Here is a 16,978-nt window from a genome sequence, read left to right as displayed (position 1 = left end):
TGAAGATGGAGATGCATGTTTGGTGAAAGGAATGGGGCTTTATACAACTTCTCGCACTCTCTGCAGAAAGTCTCCAAAGATTGATGGGCTTCATCAAGGTGAGCCATGGATATGTTTGGCATTGAGAGGTACTGGCATGCATTGACAAACGTTGTCCAGTTACCGAGATGAGCTTCAGGTAGATGACCACGCAGGAGAACAGGAGAGTACACCAAGCACCAAGACTTCCACTCGTCGGCCTTCATGAATAGGAAGCCACACCCAATCTTTGTCCCTAATGGCATGTAGTCCTCTGGCAGTACAAGCTTGTCAGCATCCAACTGTATTTCGGCCAAGTGTGCATCTGTGATGAGACCTGAAGATCTCCATTTCACCATTATCCTCTTTGCTGTTCCGAGGTACAGGTTGTGCATCGGATCAATGACAGTGCACTCCACGAGGTTAAAGTAAACCAGGTCATGCAATTCTGACCATTGGACACCATTTTCCCTCTCCAATCTCTTTCTCTGTGCATCACTGCTGGCCATTCTTCATAACTTGGCATCACAGCAGTTTTTGGCATCAGTGCGAGGCACCCACTCAGAAACACGAACCCAGAGTAGTCCACAGCATTGGAGTCTGGAAGGTGATGGAACTGTCGGTTGCACTTATTGCATACACATGTGCTTGAATGAGAGGTGAACCCACAAGTCTTACAGGCAGCAGGAATGTCACAGGCAACAAGAAGAAGGGCAGCACGGACAAGAGTACCAGATGGGCACTGTACGGTAGGCATCACCACACCGTCATACAACTGGTTGAGTTCCACGGCAAGGGGATGGAGGTAGTGATTGATCTCACTTGTCTTTGCTTTCTTGGGCCCTGGCATGAGACCAACGAGAACAACATTCTCCTTCTTGTACCATTCTGATCTTGGCAAGTTGTTGATGTAAAGGTATATCGCACCACAGGAGTAAGTGACCCCATCGAAAGGTTGAAACCAATCGATGTTCATGGTAAGCATTATGGAGCGCTCATGATTCACAAATGATAAACCATTGCTATCCTTCAGACTGTTCTACTTTGTACCATCGTAAATGTCAAACATCAAGCCTGGAACTTGCACTCTGATTCTCCAATGGTTGATGGTGTCTTCGAATCCAGGGTGGCAAAAAAGGATAGACAATGTTTTGATTATGGAGTTATACATGTAGATCTTTTTGGGGATAGTCAAAGCTCTTGATGTTGCAAAGAAAAGAGCGTTTCCACATTCTCTACCAGAGAGTCTCTCGAAATTACAGCACTCTGAAACAACATCGGACTTTTCATATACTTTATTACAATTGCCACATGCAACAAACCGCTGGACACCTCAAGTCACGTTGCTGAGACCGGTCATAGAGTTGACACCGTTTATACTGAGGGGAAGACGGAAAGACTGTCCAAAGTGTGCCAATACTTCGTTAAGAAACTTTAACAGAACAGCACCACCAGAATTGACAACATATTTGGATATGAAGAAGGCAGCAAAAGAAGCAATGAAAGCATGAGTAGGATTGACTGGCATATTGGATGAAGAAAAGTGCTCTATTTGAAAAAAAAATCAATACTTGTTGACTTTATTGATTTATATGTGCTTTTTGTACTAACCTCTAATATCATCAGATTCATCGTCAGAAATATCCAAAATGGTTGCTTCAATGACACCCTCATCTTTGCTTTAAGAATCAAACAAGGAATCAATGTCAAAAAGAGGTAAGTCTTCGGCTGTTTTGTTAGGTAAAAAAGAATCAAATTATTAGATATTATAAACGATTATAAAACTTTAATAAAAAAACTATGCATATCTTCAACTTGATCTTCGGCATCAACATTGTCTTCAAAGTCAATTTCTATGTCATTGTCATTCGACATTACTTCTATAACTGAGGCTATATTATATGAAAATAAATATTTAATTAAAATTGTCTCAATAATAATTTTCTTAAATTTGAACTTACAAGAAGATCCTGACTGATATAGTCTCATGATATCCTGTTGTGCATGTCTTCTGAGTGTTTGGGTAGACACCAAAACAAATCTCATGCTATTGGAAGAGTATTTAGAGCACTTGCATTCTGAATTGTTGTTGTTGTTTGACATATTGTGTGTGTATGTTTTATTTTTTAAGTCTTTAGAATTGACAAGAATAGAGAATTGTTCAGGAACACAATTTAATATATATCTTTCCAAATTATACCAGCTTTCAAAATGACATAGTTTATTCCGGTTGTTAAAATGAGCAGTTCTCTAAACAGTAATTGGTTGCCTCATTCTAAAATACAATAATATACACTTTTGTTAAAACATGTTGTCATGTACATTTTATTAGCTGTAGAGCATATACAACAAAAATATTTGTAGTAATATCACAACCATTAATCTCATCATACTTATAAATAAATATTACAACAATAAAAAGCTTTATTACCTCACTCAAAAGATATCATTTGGTTTAAGTTCCCTACAACTATTGACTCTGCGACATGGCTACAAGTCCCAAAAAGAAATCTCGCAGACATTTTTTACAAAAAAGAGTTAGCTCATTTTTTTTATCCAATAAAACAGACCGAGCATTATCATCGCCATCGAAAATAAAAAAGACAAAAGTGATGGAAATTTAAGCTACCACTCCACAAATAATAGTACTCTATGTCATGGATGAAATTACCCTATTTTTCCAGTGTATATATATCAGATTGGCTGTGATCTACTTATATATATATCAGATTGGATATCATATGTTTATATATAGTGTACATCCTCTGTCATCAGCTTATATATATACCTAATTGGTGGGCAACAGCTTATATATATACTAGATTGGTGATCAACAGCTTATATATATACCAGATCAGCAGTCAACAACTTATATATATATCAGATTAGTAATCAACAACTTATATATATATCTGCTTGGTGGTCAACAACTTATATATATACCCAATTGACAGTTAACAACTTATATATATACCAGATTGACTGTTATCAGCTTATATATTTATTAGATTGCCTGTCATCAGGTTATACATATATGAGATATGCTGTCAATAGTTTGTATATATGCCAGATCGGCTGTCATCAGCTTATATATATAAGATTGACTATAATTATATTATATATACAAGCTAATCAATCATAATTAACTTATATATATATGAGATTATCTATAATTGATTTATATATAGTGTCAATTGGCTGTTGTTAACTTATATAATATTGCATAATCTAAGATATTTATATATAAATATATATAAATATATATATAAAATATAAAAAATAAAGTTTGTGTAACATATGTCATTATGCATATTTACATAACGTAAATAATACAAATGCATTACTTAAAAAAATTGGGCAATTTTGGCTATACTTGTTATATAACATGCATAATCATGCATAATCTCACATAAATGATCTACGTAAACAATACAATTGAATTGCTGAAAAAAATTGATAACTTTTGGCTATACTTGTTATGTATCTTATATTTAAAATCTTTTTAGATAGAACAGGAGAAGTAAGAAAAACTCTCCCTTGGAAAAAGCTTGCTAGTGCTCAGGGCACTATTAGAGTTGTTAGGTGGCCAACAGGTATGCCAATTATTTTACTCAGCTATATGACAGAATCTCAGCTGAAGTTATTGATTGATTCCCTTGATAAAAGACGTATTTCTTTTTGCCATTCTTTAGAGGGATATGCCTAACAAGCTCAATATCACTGGAAAAATGACCTGACATACCTATGTGTAAAGGCGTAGTTACTCAGGTGTCAAGACGAGGTTTAACATTGAGTCCAGATACATATCACCATGTAACAAGTTCGTCTTAGCACCATGTGCCATGACCAGCTACACACATGTGGGGGGTCAAATAAAAATGACAGGGATATAGTTCTTTAGCACTTTCGGTGTGTTGATCTGACTTGGGATATTGAAAAGAGTTTTTTGAAACCAAGGTTTTATTTTTATATGTTTTATATGGAGCTTTAAAGGTGGATAATATATTTATTTTCGATCTTGACACAGTAGTATAGTTCAACATTACACCTCTTCGTTATATTTTATATCCAATTAAATTCAATACTTGAGCAATTCTTTGGATTCTGAACCATAGTATAGTTCAATCGTTTTTATTTTAATTTCAGAAATTGTTTTATTGGTAAAAGTTTATAATAGTATTTATTTGGAAAGAACAGAATGTTTCTAGAACTATAACAATCTTATAGTATTGATTTATTGGATATCCGTTATTGCTTCTACTGGTCTGCTTGATACTGTTTGAATAGAATAATTATCTACAGAAAAGAAATACTTGAAAATATAAAAAGAAAGCAGACTGTTTGTTGAAATACAACAGTCTTTAAGAAGCATAGAAAAATTATTAGCTGTGTGCTGGGTACTACATTTAATGTAGTATGCTTTTACATTTTGTGTACACTTTTATACTTACATTGTAAATATTAGAAAAGAGTGAGCAAAAAATAGATGTTGATATTGATAATCCATAGCGTTCCTTATGATATCTTTCACTATAAAAACAACGAAAAACATTAATTTTTGTGAATCGAATAAAATAATAAATAATTTACATACCAGTAGCAAGAATATATATTAACAGAGATAGATTGTCTTTGTAAACACTTGATAGAACTCTTGTGAAAAATAATAATATTTTATGTTAACACATTATAATATTAATATAGCTAAAATAAAAAATAAAGTAGTGATCCTTACCATGTAATGTCATTTCCAGCTGTATAATGTAAGGGAAATCAAAGACGGGATCAACAGTGTTCATCTATAATAAGACTTCATTTTAGTAAGATACATGTCAAAATAATATATATATATACTACCTTGATGTTTTTAACCAAATTCATTTGTAGCAGTTATTCTTGATGATCAAGTCTGTAATAAAAAAAACAAGTCAGAAGGATTTTTATAGATGTCAATTTCGCAAAATATAATATTGACCTTTGTTAATCTGGACAGCGATTGTGAAATGAATGCATTTAAATGAGAGCAAACGAGTATCTATTATGATAATAAAAGAATGTATTAATTTTTATTGTTTATAAAAAAGTATTTAATAAAGAAGTATGTTACCAAAAAAAAAGCCACTAATATAATAATGACAAACGTTGGAAAAGAGGAAAGGAGCAGAAAAGAAGAAAGAAAAAGACATAAATTTTTTTTCCGCGTTTGAAACAAAATACTGAAAAGCTTATCCAATAAACAATAGCAAAAAAAACTGAAAAGAGGTGATCAATTGAGGCCAAAAAATGTATCAAGGCCGATTTGCATCTCAGTGTTTCAAGAAGTTGTCTTTGAAGTGTTCCTGAAGCATCACTACCGCCTATAAATACTTAATATTTCTACTTGCAATTCAATGTCACTCACTCTTGATTATATCATCTCAATAAATCTACGTTGCGAATTTATTGTAATTTACATAACAAAATAGATGGATTGTCTCTTACAAAAGAGAATAAAAAAGAAAAAGAACTAATATTAACAATTGAAAATATTATAATGTATTACAGATAATGCCTACCCCCAACCGCAGACTCACTCCTTCTCTTGCTAGCACTGATGTCCAGTTGCTACAAGCTTTGAATGCGATGAAAGAAGAGATGAAGGCCATGAAGGATAAAATCACATTGATGGATACAAGAATCGGTGTAGTGATCACCGGTAACTCAACCGCCATTAATAGCATTGATGCCTTGTCTGCCCTCCCAGCATCTGCGCATGTGCCCACTAGTGTTGCATCCACTTCTGCTGCCCTTCCCATCACCGAATCAAGTGATACTAACGCTGTATTTGTAAGTATAAAGATACAAAAGACACTTGCCAATCTTGTTGCTAATTAAAATATAATAGGGATACATTCATGGTTATATGTGGAACCCAAAGCTAAAATCAAGAGACCAGGCAGAAATCCAAGCGAACGCCATAAAACCAAAGTGGGCAGTTGATGTTCGTTTTGATCGCTCTCCAAATAGAGAGTTAGTCAAACAACTCTTGTATTACTTGGAAAAGAAGTTTGCTGGCACTGATATGAGGACACGTGACCTTCGTAAGTGTATATATACAAACTTCTGTAGTAAACATCGCCAGCAAAGGGAACTTCCAGAAACAAGACGAGCCTTGAATACTAATTCAAGAAGATCTGGCCGTGAAACTGATGTAAACTATATTTTCAATTTATGCTAAATAATAACAATTAGAATATTAATTGTATTGTCTTTTTCCTTTAGAACTACACTCGCCGTCGCCTTGCTTATGATGCTTACAAGGCTGACATTGATCTCAAGATGGGTTGAAACTGCTCTGGACTGATCCAAAAGTCGGTCATGTCTGAAGGCGAATCAGACGATGATATGTCCCCCTCTCAGCCAAGAAATGAGATTCGTGTTGCTCGCCCAAGTTGGAGAAGTGACGAGGTAAAACCTAACAGTTTTCTTTTTTGAATGATGCCAGGCTGAATGTTAATATATGTTTATTACTTAGCTTAACAAATTCATTACGGAGGTTGACTCGTTTGTTGTTAAGCAATTGGGTGCAAATTCCCGCCAACTGCTTAAGAGAGTTTATGGTAGAACAGTGGAATCAACAGTCCCAATTGATTTAGATCCTGCTCTACCTCAATGGGCTCTTAAATATGAGTCATAAATAAAACTCATTTTTTGTCATTTTTTTCTTTTACTCTCAAAATTTCTTAACACATATGTATTGTTCGCAACATATATAATAAGACTACATTAGCTTATGTATTGAAATTTTTTATTAAAAAAGAAATGTATTAAATATTAATTGTATTGTTTGTGTGGTAAAGCGTTGACAAGTATTTTCTTATTATTTGTGCTGGTTTTATAATCACATGTTGCAACAACTGATGATATTCGATGTACTGGCAAGATGCATTCAAAATCACACGCAATAAAATCTGCACTGCAGATGTCAACACTTTCCAACTCTCTTGAACGGTCATGCTCAATCTGGAACCACTTAACAAACGCAAACACGTGTTTATCTTGATAAACGACACGTGTTTGGAGCTCTGTGTTGTCTACTGGTGGAGTGAAAGAGTGCAAGAACAGATACTGAATTTGGCCAGTGTATGCCAACCAATTATTGCCTTGACTTCCAAGGAACAGAGATTGAACAAATGAGCCGCGACCAGAAGCATATTTGCAGCCTTTGTAAACCTGACCAAGCAAATTGATTGATTTCAACTTTATGATTTGGTTGTCGACAAAGGAGAATGGAGAGGAGGGATGCTGGTAACCTTCAAGATTTGGCATGCAGTATGCGACTTTATAGTAATCAAGCAAATGAGGATAGTCGACATCACTCATTGCTGATGGGGGTTCGATATGGAGAGGAAATGCGGATGGAGGAAGAGGTTCATTGCCAAGGACTGGAAGAGAAGGGTTTGAGTATGCTTGGATGAAGGCTGATAGTCTGAACGGGCGCTGGGGAAAAGTTATTGTATTTTTTGAAGTGGAGGGTTGAGCTGTGGCAGTAAGCTTGGCGAGAAGAGGAAGAAACGGTACTTGGCTTGGGCATGTGAGAGCAGCATGAACGAAATCACCTTTGAATGTATCTTGGACGAAACTATTCATGTATGTAACCTCAAAGGAATCTTTTCTGTTTGTATTCACGTTCTTTAGCAGACCATTATATCGCTCAAACCTGAAGAGCCAATATCCATATACTGGTCCAAAATCACGGATGGTCTCGCGAAGATGGAGATGTAAATGCATGTTACAGGTTAGAATAGTTGGAGTGTAAATACGCTGGCACTCAGTACAGAATTCTTGAAGAAATTTATGGCCGTCGTCAATGTCAGAGAATGTGATGCTTGGCTTTACTAATTGGCGGCAGGCATCAACAAAACTGATCCAATTTATGAACATTTCAATTGGCAGGACGGCCTTCAACAAGATAGGCGAATACACTGGCACCCAGGACTTTCATTCATCAGCTTTCATATATGGAAAGCCCTTTCCGATCTTCGATTTCAACACCACATAATCCATTGGCACCACCATTGTCTCTGCCATTGTTTGCATCATAGCTAGCTTTCTATCGTCTATCAGTCCTTCTTTTATCCACCGCTCCATCATTCTCTTTGGTGTCCCCAGGAATAAATTATGCATGGGATCGATGATCGTTCCACGTACTAGATCAAAGTATCCAAGGTGATGCAGCTGCGACCATCGAACACCATTTTCGATTTCCAACTGATGCCTTTCTGAGGGCATACTGGCACTCTTCCACTCCTCAGCATGCAACCTGTTTTCCAGACCGCTTTGGATTTTCCACGTCGAATAGTCGAACCCACTGAAGTTGACCTGATTGGTGCTTGGTAACCTGGTAAACTGCCTCACACATCTGGGGCATGCACAAGTACTGTTGTGGGTGGTGAATCCACTGGTCTTCCTGGCGGTGGGGATGTCACAGGCAACCATATGTAACGCGGCACGTACATTAACACTGGCTGGGCACTCAAAGGTTGGGATGGTTATCCCCGTAAACAACTGCAGCAATTCATCGACTATTGGCTTTAAATAGTGGTTGATCTCTTTGGTCTTTGGCTCCTTAGGACCAGGCATCAAACCAACAAGGATGACATTTTCAGGCTTAAATCTTTCCTCACGAGGCAAGTTATTTATCGCAAGGTAGATAGCTCCAGTTGAATATGTAACGCCATCAAATGGCTGGAACCAGTCGATGTTCATTGTTAGCATCAATGAACGAGGTTCATCCACAAACAATACGCCACTTTGGTCCTTTAGCTCCTTCCACATAGCACCATCATAGACGTCGCATAGTGTATCTACGACCTTAAGCTCTTTGTTCCATTGTCTGATTTTTTGCTTGAACCCAGAACGAAGAAAGAAAACTTGTAATGATCTCTGAATAGAGTTGTAGACGTATGATCGCTTGGCTACCATGGCACCAGAAGATGAAACCTTCATCAATTCACAATTGCATGCTGATTGAGAACCATGCTTTTTGAAGTCGCAATGAGTAGGGAGAGGCACATCTTGTTCGTAAACCTTGTGGCAGTCTTCACATACAACAGACTTCTTGATACCATTGGCGTAATTGGAAAAACCAGTCATTCTTTGCAGGCCAATAAGACTTGTTGGTAATTGGAAATCTTCGCCGTAGATCTTGAGTAACTGATTGATAAATTCAATCAATACGGCGGCACCTTTGTTAACAACATAACGTGAGATAAAAAGAATGGCAAAGGTAGCAATGAACTGATGGACAGGGTTTTCAGGCATGTTAGGAGCATCAAATGGGTCTATTTAAAATTAACAAAAATAAATTAGAACAAATTTTCTTTAGGTCTGTTTTTAAGAAAACAAAATCATTTATGACTGACCTTCATTAACAAACTCTTCAACGTCTGTCTCGACACCTTCTTCTTCACCACTGCCAGAGTCAGAGTTTATGTCTCTTTCAATGTCAGAGTCATTGCCATTGACCTCGCTGATCTCATCGTCTACCGAGACATTGTCAGCCATTGTGGCGGCATTCGAATCAGGTGAGTTGGCCTGATCGTCTATTTTTTTGATGGATTCAGATTGACAGGTCGGGATATATACAAATATAGATTAGTTTAGCTTATTGTCTCTACTGGTTTTCAAATATTTTTTTTTCTTTTCTTTTCTTACATTGGGTATCAACGTCCATCATTTGTTCTTCTTGCACAGCTGTGTTTCATTAAAATTAAAAAAATAAAGAAGTTATTACTCAGTAATCGAAAAATAAACCCTGAATATAACATACTATTTGCCAATCTTTCAGCCATATCCAGTCTCTCGATTCTCTCAAGCTCATCTTTTCTAATATGGCGCTCAGCGGTTCTGCTTGTCACCAATGAGTATCCCTGTGAATTTCTGCTACATGGAGCACAACGGCAGACAACATTACGGCGGTGGGGGATAGAAGGCATTTTATGTGTTTTGTTTGATGTGATTTATTGAAAATAAAAAGAGGAACAAGCGTAAAATATACTTTATTTGCACCGACTTTATAGTAAAAAAAAAGCATTATATTTTATGGTTGTTTAATTAAATTCTTCTAACAAGTTCTTTTCTATATTATTAAACATAGAAAGAGACATGACAATTATGATATTATCAATTCATAGTCTTTATTCAAATGTTTTCAAGAATGCCTGTTGTGTGTAAAAGACATATATTTTTCTACTATGAGTTTATAAATAGATTATTGCGAGAGTAAATCCAGAAAATAGTAGGAATAAAAAAAAAGGGGTGGTAGAATGAGAATTATGATAGGTCTCTGTATGTGAATTTAGCCTTCCGTACCAGACTGATATTCTAAAATTCTGTTAGCCAATGAAACCAACTAAAACTACATCTTTGACCTGAACTTCAAAAAACACACTGAGTTGAAAAAAATCACTATTTCTACACATATGTTTACCAACCTGGCCACATTGTTAATCAGGGCGGTTTTTCCAGTGATAAGAATCTGTTTTTCTCTCTATCTGCTATAATTTATGACTTATTAAACTTATATATATCTTATTTAAAGACTTTCTAGTGTTGCACAATAAATTCTTGGTTTTACTATTTGTTGTGGCTTGGTTTTTTATTTATATATTTTTAATTATCAAAACAGAAAAAATAATGACTTTATATATTTTTTCTTTTCTAATCCACTTTAATAATATATACAGATTATAAGTATTTTATATAATAAATAAAACGTTACTTTACCATTATTGTCATATTTTAACATTTACTGAATACTTGACTGAATGACATTATATATCTTGTTATGAATTTCTTGCAATCATAGACTAACAGTTAAAGACAGCTAAAAGTCTTAATCTAGAAAAACTATAGATGAAAAATAATGACTTGTCAATTTTGTTTGAATGTCAAGATCAATAAACAGAATCGAAGTACAAAGATATATAGTATGCTGCAATGCTTTAGAAGTATTTTTCTCTTCACGAACCGTGTCTCTTCTGGTTTCTCTTTTAAAAAAAAACAAAAAGATAAGCATGTCTTTAAAAATCATTTAAAATACATACTTTGAGTGTATCACTATACCTGTTTTTTTTATTATTTGTTTTAAAGATTTTTTTTTGGTACAACTAAAGCTACAGTTCATAATTACAAAACAAAAAAGAATATAGAGAAGTAAAATATATGCTTATACTAACTGATGTCTTCAACAATAATGTTAATGATTTTTGACGCTATAACTTTGCTTATAACAAATCTTCTTTCTTAAATAAAGTCCAGTTTTGCTTATCAATTTTGTGAAGGAATCAACTCTGTAAAAATTGTATTTAATATTTATTTATCAATTACACTTCATCAAGAACAGATATTAGCAAGTACGAGTTCTATAAAACTAATACAGCTTGTCTTGAGTTTTATTGAAATTCTTTTAGCATCAAGTATTATTACTAAATAAGTAAAACAAAATACATTTTTATATAAAAAGCTAAAGGCAAAATATTACCAGTTCATAAGTTGGTTTTTACGTACATTACTTATTAATTAATTGGCTTGTCTTATTGATTATATATTTATTCAATTCTAATATTTTATAAATGTAGTCTATTACTTGCAAGAGAAATATCATTGCTAGCTTTATATAACAATTTAAATAATAACAATATTTATTTATTTATCTTTGATTTAACCAACTCTTTCTGTCCACCCTTGCCTTTAGTCTTCATGTTGCAATTTTTGGCCTAGTTTTATGAAAGCAACTAGCACCCTCCCCGATCTTTCTTAATCTATTCTTTCCAAATATTACAAAAGCTGATAGCTGCGAACAAAGTTCTTATCTTATACTTTTAAATATGCTTACTTCAAAAAAAAACAAGCTGGTAATAACAAACACTAGTTATATACAATATTGGTTTATGACAATAATAATAACTATTATGTTTAGCTTGTTATTTTTTGAAAGAAAATAAAGTACATTTTATTAATAAGAGAAAATATGAATTATTAAAAGTATAATTATTTTATTTGACAAACAGTGATCCTGAAATGCAGTAAGACTATCATGTTACTTTTTCGAATTAAAAAAACTACCATCCTTTATGTAAATAGCTAATGTAAAATCTATCATAAATTAAATTGCTAAAAGTACAAATTGGTTTGAATAAAGTAATTACAAAATATAACTCAAAGAACAGAGTTCAGAAGGGAGAGAAATGAAAAAAAAGATGGGGAAAAGATGGGGTACAAATATCAAATGAGTAAAATAAAAAGAAGAAAGGTTATCAATTTCACTCAGAACAATTGAAGTTATAACAAAAAACGTACTGGGAAAAAGTAAATAGAATAAAATGAAAGAAGAGGGTTTTGATTATGTCAATCAGAACATACAATAAACATAAAAAAATAATATACCAGGCAAAAAAAAAGAAAAACGTAAATAAGAGAAAAGAATATACAAAAAGGACGAAGGCTGTGGCTTAACATTGAGAAAATGTGACTTTGGATGTGACTATACCAACATCTTACAGTGAAAATGAGTGGTTTCATAGTGAAAATGAGTGGAAAAAGTGGCTTAGTAAAAAATACTATAAAGCTATATTTTAACTACTCTATTCAAAACTTTTGCTATAGATTATTTGTTGTTGCTTTTGACTATGATAGGAACAACCGAGGTTCAACTTTTGTCTGAAGCATTTTTTTGTATTTTTTTTTACAAAAAAAAAGAAATGTTTTGAATATTTAATGAATTGTTTTATACTATTTATTCTTTATAAATATCTTAATGTTATGCGAAATACAACTATATTTTTTTAAAGTAAAATAAAATAAAATAGCAAAAGAAACATATGTTATTTATGTAAACAGAGTTAAACAGTTAGATACAAATAAAACAAGATCATTTTTAACATTGTAACTTCCTGAATGAGAAATGCTATTTACTTGCTTTTGGAAAGAATAAAATAAAATATAAATCATGCAAAATACTAATGAAACTACATAAAAACTTGATATTTTATTATCTCAAAATAAGTATGTAGTTATGTGTATTATGGAATTAATTACTAATAGACTCTAATGATATAAGCAATATATATATATTACAGAAATAAGTAAAATAAAATCTTGAAACATAAAACATGTATTTAAAATAGAAATTTTTTTTACTTCTTGATTAAATGTAGAAAACAAGAAGTATACTTCAAACAATAAAAATCAAGCTGTCAGCTTCTCTATAATTTTATGATATTTTTACCTGTAAAAGCTATTAAAGCATTTTACGGATTTGAAAAAAATTATTATTATTATTATTAAAAAAAAATAAAAAAAAGAAGAAAAGAAAAAAAAAACGGGTAGGAGTTTGTGTTATTCTAGGGAAAAGAAACTTACCTTAGTTATCAACTTTAAATGCTAACAAATAAACTGAATAGACTTTTTACAATAATAGAGTAACTTACCATATACTGTCTCAGACTCAAATACGTTATTGTGTTATTTGTCTTCATTGGCATCATCATCATCATTGTTGTCATCATCATTGTCGTCATCATCATCACCTTCCACAACAAAAGCGATACTGGCTTTTCCATCATCGGGGGAGTTTATGTCTTCAATGATGAGTGAAGAAGAAGAGACGGAGGAGGAGGAAGCAAAAGGAATGGAGGAGGAGGAGGCAAAAGAAACGGAGGAGGGAGAGGACAAGAATTCCAGAAGGAAACTAGTCTGAGCAAAGACTGCTCGCTCCCAAGACATAGAAAGCCAAAGCTTTCTAGCCAAAAGGAACTGTATCCCGCAAAGAACCTCTTTGTCCAGAGTACCTACAGCATTGTCAAGGGCTTTTAGCCCTTGCTCTCTTAAAGTCCTTTCCTTTGTGACACGGTGTTGGAGCCAGAAGGCATTACTCTTGAAATTTTATATATTAGTTGATTTATTTTTAAAACCTTTAGCATCTTTATACTGATCATTACTTTCAGGAGTACAACTTCTTCTGCTCTTTTCTTTGCCAAAAAGAGATGGACTTCAGGACAGATTTCCGCATCCCAGAAAATATTTTTTTATTGATTATTGAATCAAAGATCAAAGACTCTTTTAAAAAAACAAGTATAAAAGTAAGAATAACAGTTTAATATTTCCATTGTGAAAAGTCTAAAAATCACTGTTACCATTGAATTCAAGATTGAATGCTTGGACGAGGTAGGTAATTTATTTGGCCTGTTTATTCAGGCTGGTTTGGTGTTGTTTTGCTTTTTTTGTGCCTATATATATATTTAAAAGCATTAATTCATGAAATAATTGCAATCACTTTTTTCCCTTCTTACCGATATGGTCAGATTTGTAAAGCAATGTCGAGGTATCATGATACTCTCAAACATTGGCTCTAATCGCATCTTTGAATATTTTTTTTGTAAGCTAGGAACTCGTTGTACTCTAGCTGGGCATTTTCTTCTATATATTTTATGAGATTTGTATTTTTTTCATCAGGTTCTTGGAAGCCCTCAACTTCCTTCTGGATCTTTGCCTTCAACTTCTCCATTTTGTGATTCAGCCTATTGATCTTATCTTTCACATGATTTCCGTTGGCATCATTAGTGAGCCTATAATAAAATTGATTTTTTTAATGACAAAAAACATAAGAAAAAAGCTCTAAATACACTTACTCTCTTAGTTGGCGCAAAATTGTAAAATTTACAAGGAACAAAGCAATATTGCCTTGAATCTTACGGCCGGACTCCATCAAATCAGCAATGTCAACGTAGTTCTCTGACTTCTCTACCTTGTTAACATGCTGCTTCCATTCTCGCTCAATCACAACACAGTCGAATCCCTCCAATGCCTTCCTGGATTCTTCTATGATGCACTTTGCTTTGACATACTTACTCTCCAACATCAAGCCCAACTCAACCTTCTTTGTCTCATTGCAGAACTTGATGGCTCTGTACAAGACCAACTTTTGGTTTGCTTGTCCCATCTTTCTAGTAATTGTCACAAAGCAGTTAAGATATGACCAGAGACGTTTCAAACATTCACCATCTGTCAAGCCAAACCCATCTCTATATTTAGGGTTGAGCTTAACCTGGCAGTGTTGAACATGAGCATACACATGGAAAATCAGAACTGCTAGTTTTGATTTCTCCATCAGTCCAGAAAAGTTAGCCTATGTTAAGTATTGTTACTATATGCTTATATATTTAACATGTACGTTAAAAATAACTCTGTATTTACCTTCAGTGACTTTGCCAGCTTACAGACAACATCATACATCACATTGATGTTGGGAGAGTTATCAGCAGACTGGCCATCACTACCTGAATCACCAAGTAGTTGATTAATTATGGAGAGAGAGTACTTAAACCCTTCACCAGTTTCCATGTCTACCAACTTAATGACTGACTCATGACGTGCACAGCTCGCCGCAAAAAGACCCTTAATAGAGTACTTTATAGACTTTGCCAAACTGCCAGAGCCAGCATGGAAGTTGCTGTCAAACCGACCTATCTATAAGTATAGAAAAGACTTCGTATGTATTTAATATCTTGTCATTTTTTATTACTTATGCCTTCTTCAGCCCTCTCCTTCTCATACGTTTTCACCACGTTGTCACCAATTCACATCTGCTTGAGTTGAGCCTCTACTTGCTCCAACTCTTTGCCAACATCACCCTCTACATCTTTTCTCCTCTCACACTTCAGGCTAAAATTGCCATCCATGGCAACATATTGACAGTCGTCAATGGTCACATTGCTGTCAACCTGCTATAAAAATACAACTTCAATACTTTGTTGCAAGTAAAATATGACATATTATTCACTTACATCTGGACAAGCAGGACACCCATTAAGCTCCTCAAATCCAGAGGCAGCTTTCTCAACTTTGCTCTCAACAATTGCCATGAGCCTTATGTAGATGGGGAGGAGGTTCTGGCAGAATGCCTTTGAAATTTTCCTCTATTTATTTTGTTTTTACAAAATGATTTAAAGCAATTAGTAACACATATTGATATAAAATATCTTCTCTTACCTCAGTACCCATGTTAATCTTGTTGTACAAAGTCGCCAAGCCCTGACCAGAGGTTGCAAGAACATTGCGCATATCTATCATGAAATTCAAAAGTCTAATATGAATTCCATACTGAACATTGTTCAGTGATGCGGGCAGAATACCCATCTCAACCAGTTGTTCTGGGATGGTTTTACACCCACAGAAAACAATCTCAAACATTTTTGAAGCTATACACACATACAAGAAATCAATATCTTAATCCAAGAGCAGTTTCTCAGAGAAATATAGTAGTAATTACTTACAAAGTAAAAAAAACATGTAAATGTTTTTTTTTTACAAATTTCTTGCAAGAACAAGGAGGAGGAGACAAAGGAGTAATGTCCCTTTTATCAGAACAGCCATCCTGGCATTTGCTGACAAAGCAAAGGAAAGAATTGGCCAACTGAAAAAGATTCTCCATCCACTTGTTATAGATGGTTCTTTTCTTGCTGGACTCAACTTCATGGTTTTCAGCTTCGAAATCATACTCAAAGTCCAATTGAGAATTCATATTGCTTTGGGAAGCGTTCTCTGTGAAAGATGCTGGTGTTCTTTGCTTCCTGGTGCAGTAGAGATAACCAATCTTTGGATTATCTTTCAATGGACGGGGAACACATTCTATATAGCCCAATCTTGAAGGTATATAGGTAGAAGGCTCTAAACAGACTAATTGGGATCCTGGTGATCTTCTTTTATTTCTTTTGGCTCTAGTGCTCTTGTTCATTTTAAACATGTTTAATTGTATTGTTAAGCTTTAATAAAAATAGGGTAGAGGTTTGGAATTTTACACGTAACTTGGTATTAATTATTGCGTCACTAAAATGGGTTAGTTTACAGAGATCAAAAGCTTGATGGCTGTAAAAAGTCACGTGATTGCACTATAGGGAACTGGTTTTTCAAATCTGGA

At 34.2% G+C, this 16,978-nt stretch overlaps 7 protein-coding genes across 7 annotated transcripts; 2 read left to right on the top strand and 5 right to left on the bottom strand.

Moving 5' to 3' along the window:
- Positions 1-383: 383 nt before the first annotated feature.
- On the bottom strand, positions 384-922 carry PHYBLDRAFT_102468 (hypothetical protein; the record flags this gene model as incomplete). Its single annotated transcript, XM_018427723.1, is given in 3 exon segments — positions 384-519; positions 538-578; positions 590-922. Coding segments are annotated over 3 exon segments (510 nt in total), but the record flags the coding sequence as incomplete, so codon positions are not given.
- A 135-nt stretch (positions 923-1,057) lies between these two features.
- Positions 1,058-2,121, bottom strand: PHYBLDRAFT_149515 (hypothetical protein; the record flags this gene model as incomplete). The annotated part of the gene is made up of 5 exons (XM_018432288.1): positions 1,058-1,300; positions 1,361-1,566; positions 1,630-1,692; positions 1,818-1,910; positions 1,980-2,121. 5 exons carry the CDS (start codon positions 2,119-2,121, stop codon positions 1,058-1,060), a joined length of 747 nt encoding a protein of 248 aa, XP_018287778.1.
- Positions 2,122-4,252: 2,131 nt separating this feature from the next.
- PHYBLDRAFT_66048 (hypothetical protein) lies at positions 4,253-4,899 on the bottom strand (the record flags this gene model as incomplete). The annotated part of the gene is made up of 5 exons (XM_018441577.1): positions 4,253-4,337; positions 4,477-4,548; positions 4,609-4,669; positions 4,754-4,817; positions 4,876-4,899. 5 exons carry the CDS (start codon positions 4,897-4,899, stop codon positions 4,253-4,255), a joined length of 306 nt encoding a protein of 101 aa, XP_018287777.1.
- Positions 4,900-5,565: 666 nt separating this feature from the next.
- Positions 5,566-6,345, top strand: PHYBLDRAFT_149514 (hypothetical protein; the record flags this gene model as incomplete). Its single annotated transcript, XM_018432287.1, has 3 exons — positions 5,566-5,844; positions 5,903-6,208; positions 6,280-6,345. The coding sequence occupies 3 exons, from the start codon at positions 5,566-5,568 to the stop codon at positions 6,343-6,345; spliced, it is 651 nt and encodes a 216-aa protein (XP_018287776.1).
- Positions 6,346-6,375: 30 nt separating this feature from the next.
- Positions 6,376-6,694, top strand: PHYBLDRAFT_149513 (hypothetical protein; the record flags this gene model as incomplete). Its single annotated transcript, XM_018432286.1, has 2 exons — positions 6,376-6,465; positions 6,533-6,694. 2 exons carry the CDS (start codon positions 6,376-6,378, stop codon positions 6,692-6,694), a joined length of 252 nt encoding a protein of 83 aa, XP_018287775.1.
- Positions 6,695-6,831: 137 nt separating this feature from the next.
- Positions 6,832-9,995, bottom strand: PHYBLDRAFT_172364 (C2H2-type zinc finger transcription factor; the record flags this gene model as incomplete). Its single annotated transcript, XM_018436782.1, has 5 exons — positions 6,832-7,995; positions 8,932-9,341; positions 9,423-9,602; positions 9,715-9,753; positions 9,830-9,995. The coding sequence occupies 5 exons, from the start codon at positions 9,993-9,995 to the stop codon at positions 6,832-6,834; spliced, it is 1,959 nt and encodes a 652-aa protein (XP_018287774.1).
- A 4,415-nt stretch (positions 9,996-14,410) lies between these two features.
- On the bottom strand, positions 14,411-16,795 carry PHYBLDRAFT_66051 (hypothetical protein; the record flags this gene model as incomplete). Its single annotated transcript, XM_018441578.1, has 7 exons — positions 14,411-14,627; positions 14,691-15,187; positions 15,256-15,528; positions 15,666-15,785; positions 15,846-15,977; positions 16,051-16,259; positions 16,387-16,795. 7 exons carry the CDS (start codon positions 16,793-16,795, stop codon positions 14,411-14,413), a joined length of 1,857 nt encoding a protein of 618 aa, XP_018287773.1.
- Positions 16,796-16,978: the final 183 nt, after the last annotated feature.

The sequence above is a fragment of the Phycomyces blakesleeanus genome (genome assembly GCF_001638985.1).
Source record: "Phycomyces blakesleeanus NRRL 1555(-) unplaced genomic scaffold PHYBLscaffold_21, whole genome shotgun sequence".
Lineage (NCBI taxonomy): Eukaryota > Fungi > Mucoromycota > Mucoromycetes > Mucorales > Phycomycetaceae > Phycomyces > Phycomyces blakesleeanus.
The sequence above is the reverse complement of the archived record's forward strand: the minus strand, read 5'-3'. Positions and strand labels throughout refer to the sequence as shown.